The sequence below is a fragment of the Scardinius erythrophthalmus genome (genome assembly GCF_964197995.2).
Source record: "Scardinius erythrophthalmus genome assembly, chromosome: 8".
NCBI classification, from domain to species: domain Eukaryota; kingdom Metazoa; phylum Chordata; class Actinopteri; order Cypriniformes; family Leuciscidae; genus Scardinius; species Scardinius erythrophthalmus.
In genome coordinates this window covers 34,390,857-34,404,420 of record NC_138228.1, presented here as the reverse complement: position 1 = coordinate 34,404,420, position 13,564 = coordinate 34,390,857, and the positions used below count along the sequence as shown (strand labels likewise).

General features: G+C 37.3%; 2 protein-coding genes across 2 annotated transcripts; one reads left to right on the top strand and one right to left on the bottom strand.

Annotated features, from left to right (window-relative positions):
* Positions 1-662: 662 nt before the first annotated feature.
* Positions 663-10,294, top strand: atmin (ATM interactor). The gene is made up of 4 exons (XM_081372185.1): positions 663-920; positions 3,290-3,415; positions 6,333-6,532; positions 6,783-10,294. Exons 1-4 carry the CDS (start codon positions 705-707, stop codon positions 8,503-8,505), a joined length of 2,265 nt encoding a protein of 754 aa, XP_081228311.1. The 5' UTR covers positions 663-704; the 3' UTR covers positions 8,506-10,294.
* Positions 10,295-10,614: 320 nt separating this feature from the next.
* On the bottom strand, positions 10,615-13,196 carry cUnh16orf46 (chromosome Un C16orf46 homolog). Its single transcript, XM_081373332.1, has 2 exons — positions 12,841-13,196; positions 10,615-11,582 (listed from the first exon to the last, which is right to left on the bottom strand). Exons 1-2 carry the CDS (start codon positions 13,033-13,035, stop codon positions 10,734-10,736), a joined length of 1,044 nt encoding a protein of 347 aa, XP_081229458.1. The 5' UTR covers positions 13,036-13,196; the 3' UTR covers positions 10,615-10,733.
* Between the last annotated feature and the right edge of the window lie 368 nt (positions 13,197-13,564).

Below are 13,564 nucleotides of genomic sequence, written 5' to 3'. Positions count from 1 at the left end.
TAAAAATAAAAATCTTACTGACCCCAAACTTTTGTTTTAATGTTACAAAAGCTTTCTATTTCAGATAAATGCTGTTCTTTTGAACTTTCTATCCATCAAATAATCCTAAAATAAAAAATGTAAATAACTGTTTTCAACATTCATAATAATGATAAATGTTTCTTGAGCACTAAATCATCATACTAGAATGATTTCAGAAGAATCGTGACACTGAAGAATGGAGTAATCATGCTGAAAATTCAGCTTATATATATATACACACACGTAGAAAACAGCAGTTTTAAAATGTAATAATATTTCACAATATGAATGTTTTTTTAATCAAATAAATGCAGCTTTGGTGAGCAGAAGAGACTTCTTTTAAAAACACGGATCCCAGCCCAGAGGTTACTTGACAAGTCTGCAGCCAGACCCTTCTCGTTTTAATAGAGCTGCTGGTCTCATGATGTTTTACCCGACAAACGACGTCACAGTTCTTTGCTGGGTGCAAAAAGGACCCGTAAAATGCAGTCGCAGAGCGTTTGTTTGTAAACAGTTGCTTAATTTATAGAGAAAGTACAGTTAACGTACACCCAGCGCTACATTGAGCTGCATGTGGGCGTGTGCGTCATCCGGAAGTGAATGTACGGGGACTATCTGTGGTGAGTTGGTTGCTATGCGACATGTCCTGGAAGTGAATGTGTCTTGTTGTAGAGTGTTGAATCATGGCTGCTTCAACAGTCAATAACGATAGCCGTCACAAAAGACAAAAATGCAGCGAGAAGCTGCCTTTACAAGACAGAGAGATTATCAAACCCTCCATAACAGAGCTCACCAAAGAAGTGCGGACCAACATCCTCTGTACGGTGGAAGGATGCGGGAAGATTCTGCCTAACACTCCAGCACTCAACATGCATCTGGTCAAGTCCCACAGAGTCAAGGTACAACACCATGATACATTTGCTATTTGAAGTTTTTATGTCTTTTCACCTGAGTCTGTTTATTGTAACGTTAATTGTCTTTCGTGCGTGAACTCAAATGAATAGTATTTGAATTAGGCCTACTGAACTGTTACTATTAGGATAAGTGTTGTGCACCAGTAAGTTAACGTTAAATGTTTTAGTTTAGGAGAGCAGAAGACAGGATTAATACAACTTTAGTATTCTCTTACATAATTTGATGTATTTACATTTTATCTGTCACCATGCTGTTAGGTCTGTGTGTGCAATGTTTAGATCAGGGCTGGGCAATTCTGGCCCTCGACATCTACTTTTTCCTGAAGAGATTAGTCTAACCCTAATCAAATACACCCGAGTCTTCAGGATAACTCGAAAGATACAGGCAGCAGGTGATTTCGATCAGGATTGGAGCCAAACTCTGTTTGATAGTGAATATGAAAGTGTGCTCTGAAGATAGACACATAGAATATGCTATGTCTTTATATAGTATATCTTTCTGATTTTTCCCGAATTCAATGACAATCAAATGTTTTATTCTATTTAAAACAAAGCTAGCTAATATAACATGCACTAGTTTTGTATTTTACACTCAATGTCAATGGGAACACTTTACAATAAGGTTCATTAGTTAACATTAGTTAGTTCACTAAGTTCATGTTAGTGAACCTTAAGCAATACATTTGTTACTGTATTTGTTCATCTTTGTTAACGTTAGTTAATAAAAAATACAGTAATTCATTGTTTGTTCATGTTAGTTCACAGTGCGTTAGCTAATGTTAACAAGATTTTAATAATGTAGGCTATTAGTAAATGTTGAATTTAAAATGAACAAAGATTAATGAATGCTGTATAAGTCCAGTACATTATTAGTTCATGCTAGCCTAGTTAATGTAGTTAACTAATGAAACTTAAGTGTTGCCATGACAGTTTACTTTGAACTCTTGACTCTTAATTTGCTTGACTGCATGTGTCATAATATTAGAGAAACCACATTGTTAACGCTATCCTGAGGATGTTAAACACCTATCAACCGACAATGCATTGAATTATTCCGATCGGCTCTTTTATATTACATCTTTGAAAATGCACTCGTCTCAATGAACATCACGTCTGCGTCTGCCAATTAATTTATTATTATTATTGTTATTGTTATTATTATTTTTAAATTGAACAAAGATCACAGTGGACACACGTATCGCACACAAAAAAAATAGGATAAGGAATAAGGCAATGAAGTACATTTTCAAACAAGATACAGTAAGAGATAGCCTAGTCTACTAACAAAATAATTCATAAAACATTTAAAGCAATAGAAATTAAACATACAATACATGATTAAAAATCAATAGAAATAAATAACGTGAAACAACGAAAGAATTTTTTTTGTCATCTTCAGGAAATCAGGAGGTAACAATGAAACCCTTTTTTAACAACAGAGCAGTTTTAGTGGCTTTCTTGTTAGCTGATTAACAAAGAGAGTCATAGAATAACTTAAAATCAACACAGAAAAGCCTAAAATTGGGCTTAGAATCAGTGACTTTACATTTATGGAGATTAAACTGGCCACATAGAGTTAGAAGTTTTAATCTGTCGTCCATCTCTTTTGACCCGGTATCACAAATCAAAAACAGTACATTCTTTAGGCTATTTCAAAAATAAAAAGTTTGTTGTAAGAAGAGAAAATAAGCCAGGCTACTTCTTTCCAGAACTCATTTGCATAATCACATTATGAGGTCAAATTTATTTTATTTATTTAATTATTTATCTCCTCACACATTTAATTATTTATATATGTATTTAGTTAGGAGTTATGTGGATTTAGGTAATATATATATATATATATATATATATATATATATATATATATATATATATATATATATATATATATATATGTAGATATTTTTTGTGGACTTATTTATGTATTCATTAATTTGCGTATTTATTTATGTATGGCTTTTACTGCTTTCGTCCTCCATATGTAACAGAACTATCACAATTTAAAATACAATTTATAATCGCAGGGTAGCCTAATTCAACATGTAAATGAAACGCAGTCATCCGATGTGCGGAGCCAGGACTGTGTGCATTATGCATGATAAATAAGTCATATTACACTATAAAACCTTCGTAACTGCAATTTAACAATAGGCTAAATAAATTAAATGTTAAAAATAACATGCTTGCGGCAACACAACAGTATGACAGTATGACGTTGACACCTATGACAGTAGGGAACCAAGGTTACATATGTAACCAAGACTTTTTTTGCCACTGACACAAGAAGCAATATCCTTGTTGTTTCTTTTTGATCTTTTAAAGTCATTTCTCACTGTTTCTTTTGATTTCAGGAAGGTCTGGTCAACCCTACAGTAAGAAAGGACATTAAGGATTCACAAAAGCTCTACTGTTGCCCAATAGAAGGCTGCCCAAGAGGACCACACAGGCCCTTTTCTCAGTTTTCGCTTGTTAAACAGGTACTTGCCATTGTTGTATGCATGTTTCATTCTACAACCCCAAATCAGAAAAAGTTGGGACACTGTACAAATTGTGAGTAAAAAAGGATGTTGAAAGTGAGACATTTTGAAATGTCATGCCAAATATTGGCTCATTTTGGATTTCATGAGAGCTACACATTCCAAAAAAGTTGGGACAGGTAGCAATAAGAGGCCGGAAAAGTTAAATGTACATATAAGGAACAGCTGGAGGACCAATTTGCAACTTATTAGGTCAATTGGCAACATGATTGGGTATAAAAAGAGCCTCTCAGAGTGGCAGTGTCTCTCAGAAGATGGGCAGAGGATCACCAATTCCCCCAATGCTGCGGCGAAAAATAGTGGAGCAATATCAGGAGTTTCTCAGAGAAAAATTGCAAAGAGTTTGAAGTTATCATCATCTACAGTGCATAATATCATCCAAAGATTCAGAGAATCTGGAACAATCTCTGTGCGTAAGGGTCAAGGCCGGAAAACCATATTCTCCGTGATCTTCGGGCCCTTAGACGGCACTGCATCACATACAGAAATGCTACTGTAATGGAAATCACAACATGGGCTCAGGAATACTTCCAGAAAACATTGTCGGTGAACACAATCCACCATGCCATTCGCCGTTGCCAGCTAAAACTCTATAGGTCAAAAAAGAAGCCATATCTAAACAGGATCTAGAAGCGCAGGCGTTTTCTCTGGACCAAGGCTCATTAAAAATGGACTGTGGCAAAGTGGTAAACTGTTCTGTGGTCAGACGAATCAAAATTTGAAGTTCTTTTTGGAAAACTGGGACGCCATGTCATCCAGACTAAAGAGGACAAGGACAACCCAAGTTGTTATAAGCGCTCAGTTCAGAAGCCTGCATCTCTGATGGTATGGGGTTGCATGAGTGTGTGTGGCATGGGCAGCTTACACATCTGGAAAGGCACCATCAATGCTGAAAGGTATATCCAAGTTCTAGAACAACATATGCTCCCATCCAGACGTCGTCTCTTTCAGGGAAGACCTTGCATTTTCCAACATGACAATGCCAGACCATATACTGCATCAATTAGCCTACAATATCATGGCTGCGTAGAAGAAGGATCCGGGTACTGAAATGGCCAGCCTGCAGTCCAGATCTTTCACCCATAGAAAACATTTGGTGCATCATAAAGAGGAAGATGCGGCAAAGAAGACCTAAGACAGTTGAGCAACTAGAAGCCTGTATTAGACAAGAATGGGACATTCCTATTCCTAAACTTGAGCAACTTGTCTCCTCAGTCCCCAAACGTTTGCAGACTGTTATAAAAAGAAGAGGGGATGCCACACAGTGGTAAACATGGCCTTGTCCCAACTTTTTTGAGATGTGTTGATGCCATGAAATTTAAAATCAACTTATTTTCCCTTAAAATGATACATTTTCTCAGTTTAAACATTTGATATGTCATCTATGTTGTATTTTGAAAAAAATATTGAAATTTGAAACTTCCACATCATTGCATTCTGTTTTTATTCACAATTTGTACAGTGTCCCAACTTTTTCTGATTTGGGGTTGTATTATTTTTTCCTCACTGTTCCTTAAGTTAGGGCTGGGAGATATGTCAAAAATAAGATCACAATGTTTTTTTTCTATATTGATCGATATTGATATTTATCACAAATTCAATATATAATGTGATAATGCTGCCAGCTTAAATATCTCGACAATGACTAATTTATTCAATTTTAGAATATATGTTAACAAAAATAGAATAACATTACGTAAACTTTTAACTGAAACTTGCTTTTCATGCCAGTCAGTGGTTGCAGCAAAAATCTCAAATATTTGAAGAGGTACAACCAATACAAAAATTATATAAAAAAAAACGCTTTATGTGCAATTAAAATGTTTGTACAACTCAATTTGAACTATTTGAGCGCTGATTATTAAATAATTGTGATTCATTTTTATGATGAATTTATTTTTATTTATTTTCGGTTTCCAGCCAAATCCATCCGCAATTTTGGGTTTTGGCCCAGAATTTTATTTTCTTTGCTTCCCTAATAATAACTTATTCTGTGTGAACTGGCCCTTAATCTGCATTTCATTGGTTTTAAGAAACCCAAACCACTTCCATATAGTTGATGTTATGGGACCTCTTTTTCAACAATTTCCTCACCTTAGATGGTAACGCAAGTTTCGGCTTCTCTTTCGTTCTTGTTTCCTTTGCCGGCTCCCTGCAGACTGACTGGCTGTTTTTGCAATTATTTCTGGTGTGTGATAGACTAGTAGGGTTATGCATATCAAGTAAAAATATCATTGCATTTCTAACATGCATTTCTAACAGGCAAAATGCCACCTCTAATGTAAAAACAGGAAAATGGTAGTGCCGTAAAAGATCAAATACATGACATCCAATCAAATTAAATAATCTTTTGGAGCCCAAACTGACTGCATCCACCCAAGCAGCGGTGGCAAGGGTAAGACCATGAAGGGCTTTAAATGTGTAAGGAGTATCTTGTATTGAATACGAAAGCAAACAGGTAGCCAATGGATTCTGTGTAGAATAGTAATAATGTGGGAAGAGGACCATAACAGTTTTTTTTTTTTTCATTTAAAACATCTTATAACATTATTTATGACTTTGTAATTGCATTCATACTACCTTTATACCACCGTACCACTAGTTTCACCTGACTTTGCATTTATAAGGGTAAAAAATGCACCTTAAAATTAATTTAAGGGGGGAAATATTGTCCCGTAGTGGTAAAGGTGTGACTGCAGTCTAAGTGGAAGAGAGGGGGTACGCAGAAGGATGTGAAGTGCCTCAAGGGGTACGCCAAAAAGTTTGGGAACCACTGCTATAGCTTGATATATATTTTATGTCCTGCTAGGAAAACAACTGCTAACAAACATGTTTTCTAATCTTACTAATGGCATAGCACTTCATGAAGATGCATGCAGAAAAGAAGCACAAGTGTTTGAAGTGCAGTAATGGCTACAGCACTGAGTGGGACCTGCGGAGACATGCTGAGGATTGTGGGAGGACATACAGCTGTACTTGTGGTTGTCCTTATGCCAGTAGAGCAGCACTGCTGTCTCATGTCTACAGAACAGGCCACGAGGTTCCCAAGGAGCACAGGTACTCCGTTTATCTGGCTAAGAATTAAAACTGTGTTTTAGTCCTGGTATATTTTGTAATGGGGAAAACATGAAAAAGATGCTATGATTTCCCCTGTGGCTTGCTTAAATCATGATAATAATCTTCTTTCTAGTAGATATCATGTCTGACCTCACCTAGGACATTATCTTTTATTAATATCTTATGTCCTAGTTTAAGGTTGTTAATCATAGTGTGTCTTATTAAAATGCTCAGAGTGTTTGTCTTCTAGGTATCCTCCAGTGAAAAAGAGGAAGATGGAAAGATTGTCAAACAGTGCAGCAAATGGTATGCCTGATGAACAAATAAACGAAATTCCAGACTCTAAGAAAAAGCTCACTGAAGGAGCATTTTCAACCATACTAGTCTCTGAAGCCCCAGACAGAGCACAACACAACTCTAACCAACCTGGAAACATCCAGAAGCTCCTTCTCCCGAAGCCCAAACTGGCCATAGTCAACGTTCCTGTTATGCAGTTCACCCACCTGCCTGTTCTCCTCCCCTCTGCAGAGAGTAGTGCCTTGAGGTTGTTGGTCTTGTCTGTGGATGCACAAGGGTCCGTAAACACTGTGCATATTTTGTCACCGTCGGTCGGCGCAGTCGTGCCTGATCTGAACAACAAGACTTTCAAAGAGACCTCTCCTGCACCTACATCGGGCCCAGAAACTTTTAGCACAGGAGTACAGGTCAGTCTTGAGAGTCAAGTCTCTTTGGGATGTCCAAACAACAAAAGCACTTCAACAAACATTCAAACTGACATCTCATACCTCAACAAAGGGATGGATGCTGGACCAGCGACTGTTTCCCCCTGCTGTGAGGCCTCAGTATCCTCTTGCTCTCAGACAGACATCAGTGTAAGCGCTCAGATTCAGCTGCCTATTAGTGTGCAAACCCAGACACTACCCTCACGACTCAAAGCCACTTTTTCCATTGGGGCACAGACAGATGTTTTCAGTTTCTCGTCCTTTAATGTGACCCGAGAAACACAAACAAGCTGTTCTGTAGCTCCACTGCATGAAAGCCAGATGGACCAAGCGATGTGCACAAATCTTTTTGATACTGATACACTCAGTGTCTCCACTCAGACTGCAACGGCTGATGCGACTTTTAGAACCAGTGGTTTAGAAGATCATCTAACCAGCACTGGAGCGGGGCTTTTTGAGGACAAGGCTGCTGCATCCATGTGTTTTGGGGCCCAGACTGACATTTTGCACCAAAACACAGTTGCAGACAACCAGACTCAGACCATGATACTCTTTCGTGACCTTGAGAATATACTATCTGACACCATAACTGGGGCAGCTTCGAGCTGTGGTTCAGGTTTAGCTGCGCATGAACCGCATCACACTGGTATTGACTTTGACTTTGAGGAGTTCCTTAATGCAACACACATTCAGACTCAGACAGAAGAAAGTGGCTTGAACAGTCTGAACACCGAGACAACTTTGGAACTCCTGGACATTGAGACACAGACTGACTTCCTGCTGTTTGACAACCTCGGTAATGGGCACAACAGTGACGTTGGAACAAGGGTGCAACCAAATGACCTGGAGCTGGAGATGTTTGACACCCAGACCCAGACAGACCTCAACTTCCTGCTAGAAACGAGTGGGCACATGCCCCTTGGGAGTATCCTCAGGCAGTCTAGTTTCAGCATGAGCACAGAGTCCTCGGACACAGAAACACAGACTGAGATCAGGCCTGCTCCGCTTTCTCTGCCTTGCTCCCATGATGGGCAGGTGAGGCTCAGCAGTGCTGAAACTCAGACCATCTCCAGTTCCTTTCACAGCCTTGGCCACCTCTTCCACACTAGCAATGAGACCCAGACAGCAGTCGATGACTTTCTTTCAGCAGACTTGGCCTGGAACATGGAGTCTCACTTTAGCTCGGTGGAAACCCAAACGAGCGAGGAGCTCATCTCATTGTTTCGACACAATGAGAAAGCCAAAATGTGATTTGATTGGTTTAGTTTACATAATGGAGTCATTCCTAGTATCTCCCTCAGCAAGGGTGGCATAACTTAAAAACAGTCCCTTAAAATCATCTAGAACTCATTTCTGTCAGATAATATTTGTATGAATACTTGTAGAAGCTTCTTAGGCATAATTCAACAGTGAGGTATAGCATATCTGCCCAAATCTAAGGATGTGTGAGTATACCTTTGCAGCACTTTATTACCTCATTATCAGTGTTCAACATATATCGGTAGTCCTTAAAGTATTTTGTTTGTTGCAGTGGATCAGGTCAGAGCCTCTCATGGGGATGTGTAGTAAGTTGGTACTGATGTTGTGTGTGTGTGTGTGTGTGTGTGTGTGTGTGTGTGTGTGTGTGTGTGTGTGTGTAAAACAAGTCAAGAAATCAGAAATTATTAACATTCCTTCACATGTAAAATGTCTTGTCTCGTAGGTGTACTTTCCAGTCTGATGTTTAGATGACTTAGAGTCTTTTTGTCTTTATAGGTTTTTTTTTTTTTCTTCTAAACCTTGGGCTGTTTGTTTGCTTTGTGATGTATAACAACTTATGTTACATTTATTTGTGCAATGCTCTAGACCCATCTACTAGTCACTGTGAGTAAATTTGGGTCTTGATTCATGACAGAATTCATGTAAATATTTCTTGCTGACTGTTATGGCATATCAATTTTAATCTTTACATCCTAAATCAGATGAATTTGCATATTATGCATGTTTAAGATGTCACATTTCCTTAAAAAGAGGAGCTGGGACATTGCTCTTGTTTACTGTGATTGGCATTCTGTACTGTGAGTAGATTCAAATCGCAAAAGTTTACAGTAAAACAAAACCTTTAATATTTCGTTAAAAGCATGTGTCAATTTCGATGGGATATGTTCTAATGATTTCAAATACCAGTTTAAACTGGCTGTATTAACCTTTTTGTTGATGCCTTAATTTAAGTGTTAATATGCTTTTGATGGAGATACTGAATTCACAGTGCTGCTTAACTTTGTTGTCAAAATTGCTGTCCTTTTGTTTGAGTTTTTATTTTCTTCATTTTTGTAAGAAATTTTAATGTGTATATTTATTTGGTTTTGGTTATTTTGAATCTTTCATCTCTAAGTGTGGTGTAAAATCACTAGCTCATTCACTACTCCTTGGCCTTACTACACTGAAAGCCAACCATAGCTTTATTTTCTGTGTGTGTGTGTGTGTGTGTGTGTGTGTATGTGTGCGCTTAATGTACTTAATGTATATATTTGGAAATTCCACAAGTAGAATGTGACGCAGTGTCTGTTTCCCTTATGACGTTACATTGGCTGCTTTTCAACATTGTAACTGCAAAAGAGCTTTAGTATTTTCATGCCAAACATTAGAGACTCTCATATTCAACCACTACATTCATTAAAATGTTATTTAGATTTTGGAATAAATGCTGCAAATGAATATGTGTTAATTTTGTTTAGGCAATGATGTCATAGTAAAAACTTCCTATAGAAAACTTGAAAGAGTCAGCTAAGCTCGTGTTTCTCTGTAGAGTGCATGCATTTCTTTTGTGCCAATAACTTTTGTGTTGCTTTTTTTGTTTTGTCATTATCAACATGTTTCTAACTTAACTTGGTATAAGACATTATTTATAATTATGTATATTAATAATGATATAATGATTATTTTTGTTCTTTGAAGGCTGGTCATTTGTACTTTATGGCTATGTGCTGTTGTTTAGGCTATGCTGATGCACATGAAACCGCAAAATAAACTGCAGAGAATATTTTTTTGGCCATTAATCAAAAAATCAAGCATAATGCTGTTGTTTATATTACACTAATACCATAATGTGATTTATTATTTTCTTCTATTCTCTATTATTGTCAAGAGCAAATATTAGTGTCAACAAATGATTCTGTTGTAAATCAAGTCATTTTGGCACATACAGCTGGTCACAGATTTATAGGACAAATTTTCCAATTGTCATGGAATCTTATATCTTATTATTCAAAGCTGTATAAGGACAGAAGGGACTTCACTAGTTTGCACACCTGTATTAAGCTGTTTTTGGCATGGTTCCGAGTAAAAGTATCCTGCAGTCTCAAAAAAAAGAACAAGCATACTTGGAAAATCTCTTTATGTTGCATAACATCTTCATTTAGCACACATATAGTACAGTCTTATGCTGTTTATAAAAAAGGAATTACAACACCTATTTACCTGTACTCCATTAGTAATATTCACACAGGCATGCGAACCCTAGTTCCAGTCAGCATTAGTCGATGAGCTTCGGGTCTTTTCAGATCTCTTGTTTTGTGGCCAGAATGCAATCTATAACTGGTGTTGTTTCTGGTGGAAGGCCTTGTCAATTCTTCCTGCCTGAGGTTTCGGCCCACAGTGCTGGAAGGTAATTCATACTTATTTTGAAAAGTGATGTTAAAAGTTGGTAGCATTTGAGTGCTGTCCTGGGATAGACAATGTTTTGTGTTGTGAGATCCTTTAAACCTGTAGTTGCTCTCTCCCGGGATAAAGTTTGTGAGGACCTCAACGACATTTCCTGTGGCACCAGCGGCCCCGGGCATCATGGCCTTGGTGACTTCTGCTTGGTGCCAGTCTGTTGACTGTGCTCTTTTAAAAACACTGTTGCTCCTTAGGTTTCTGAACTCTCGGACAGGTGGCAACACACTAACGCTTCTGATGCTATAAGCAACTCTCTTTTCCTTCAGCATTTGGCATGGTTCGGTATGGTAATGGCAGACTGATGGTAATTTATTTTGTTTACACTGTTCATCTCCAGAAAGCAATTTGTTGATTAATGGCCCTGACATATTTTGCAGAGATAGGCTGAAAGAGTATAGTTCATCTGAGGAGGTAGGGGCACAAACGGTATTTTGAGTTTCCTTGGCAAGATCCTGAAGGGTTGGTGCAGTTTTCAGAGCATTTCCAGCAGGGTAATAAATGGGCAGATCAGAAAGTTTAAGGTCTGCACACAGGAGACAGTGAGAGTCTATGATGTCTTGCTTGTTTTTCCCCTTCCTTTGCAGTTGAAGTAATACAGCAAAAGGAGGCAATCTCCCCCAACCTTCAACCTGTTAAAAAAATGCAGTTTGTAACTCTGAAATTATTAACAGATGCAATATTTAAAATGTGGGAACACTAATGAAGGTGCATCTGAAATGCATACCACAAAAAGTTTACAAATACTTTACACAAAATATGCATTTTCAGTGACTGTTCAATTCTGAACAGAGAGAACTTAGTTGCATTTACACAGTATAACTTCAGAAATAATGTTATGTGGTTAATGTGTAAACATGAAACTGAGTATACAATGGAAGCTTGTTTCCACCTTGGAATAACACAAATTAAAAGATAATTGCGACTTTTTATCTCACAATTATTACTTTTTTTTCCTCACAATTGTGAATTTACATCTTGTAATTATGAATTTTTCTAGATTTATGTCAGAATAGTAAGAAATAAATTTGCAATTGCGTGTTATAAAGTCAGAATTGTGAGGTAAAAACTTGAAATTCTGACTTTTTTCTCAGAATTGCGAGCTATAATCTCGCAACTGTGGAGCCTCAAATGAGACATGGTGGTGGAAAAACATATGATAGTGTTAAAAATATAAATAGTAAGTTAGTGCTTTTGCGTTCTCTCGTTAATATTTTATGTTCCCCGAGAAACTTGCGTTCGCTCACAAATTGTTGGTTCTCCTGACAAACTTTTCATTCGCTCGCAAACCCTTTGTATTCGCTCACAAAGACTTTTGCAGTTGCTCGAAAAACTTTTGTGTTCTTTGCGATTAAACGCAAAGTTTCTCAGGGGAATGTAAACATTTTGCGAATGAAAGGAAAGTTTCTCGTGGGAACGCAAAACATTTGCCAATTTTTTTTCCTCCCATCTCATTGTGTCTTTACACAGAAATTTGTAGCAACCCAGCTTAACTTGATTGTGTAAAGATGATACACAACACGCAGTTGATGATTGGCAATAATAAAATAAATATTTATACAGAAAATGTGACCAAATGACATAGTAACATTTAGAACAACACACTCTCCTAGTCGGTGTGTTGTTCTAAATGTTAGTACACATGTAACTTGGTCATATTTTCGAAATAAATATTGTTTTATTGTCATCATATATGAGATTTATAATAAGTTGAATTATATAATTAATTCCCATATGGTAAACAATTACTGACAAAATATAGCAGATACAAAAAGGGACAGCGAGTATAGGCCTAGGCCTAACTTTAACGTTACCTAAATAATATAACGTTACAGCAATGTAAAAAGACAGATCAGGGGAAAGCACAAGTGTAATTCTTCTGTGACTCACAGCGTCTTCCCAGCCAGTGCGGCTCTGAAACAAATGCATGTTGTGCTCCCTGCAATAATCCTCTTCACTGAGATCCAACAACTCATTGACATACTGTCTGCACGAAGACTCTGTGTTCCCTTTTGCGCGGTCAATAGTCGCATGTTGTTTCTCAGCATCAGTTTCGTCTGATGCACAGGCTTCGGTGATGTTCATTCCGGACAGCTTCAGTCACAGTCTAAGACAACAACAACGACAACACTTTCTGTAAAGATAATTTGAGCCTTGAGTTAACTTACCTCTCCTAATGATTTTTAGGCTACCATAATGAACTACGGAAAGACTGAAACAGCAAATACATGCGTAATGCGTCATTCAAATAAAACATGCAACAAGTAGTCTAAATAACTTAAACTGCCAACTTACGTTGTTTTAACAACTCTAAAATCTTAAATTTAGTACTGTAAGTTGAAAAAAAAAAAGTTTAAATGTTTAAAATGGTATTTTGTGTGAAGTAACTATGTGAACGGATGTTTGGAGTCCTGTTGTCATGACAACCGTTGGAGAGGATGACGTAGTGGAAAAAAGACGAGGCAAGGCGCATGTCGGCGCTTGAAGGAGCCTTATGTTAAAAACAAATTATGTTAAAATTAAATTAATCATTGCTTATACAATTGTGTTAAAGTTTTGGTAAATTATTTTGTAATATGAGCTTTCCATTTGAGGCATTTAGAATGTTTAGATT

What these genes read in the sequence shown, in the direction of transcription:
- cUnh16orf46 (XM_081373332.1), bottom strand. Translation starts at nt 13,035, where the DNA reads ATGAACATCACCGAAGCCTGTGCATCAGACGAAACTGATGCTGAGAAA. An exon ending in GCACTGGCTGGGAAGACGCT is followed by an intron (nt 11,583 to 12,840) that starts GTGAGTCACAGA and finishes TTTTTTTAACAG; the next exon opens with GTTGAAGGTTGGGGGAGATT.
- atmin (XM_081372185.1), top strand. Translation starts at nt 705, where the DNA reads ATGGCTGCTTCAACAGTCAATAACGATAGCCGTCACAAAAGACAAAAA. An exon ending in AGTTTTCGCTTGTTAAACAG is followed by an intron (nt 3,416 to 6,332) that starts GTACTTGCCATT and finishes CTAATGGCATAG; the next exon opens with CACTTCATGAAGATGCATGC. An exon ending in GAGGTTCCCAAGGAGCACAG is followed by an intron (nt 6,533 to 6,782) that starts GTACTCCGTTTA and finishes TTTGTCTTCTAG; the next exon opens with GTATCCTCCAGTGAAAAAGA.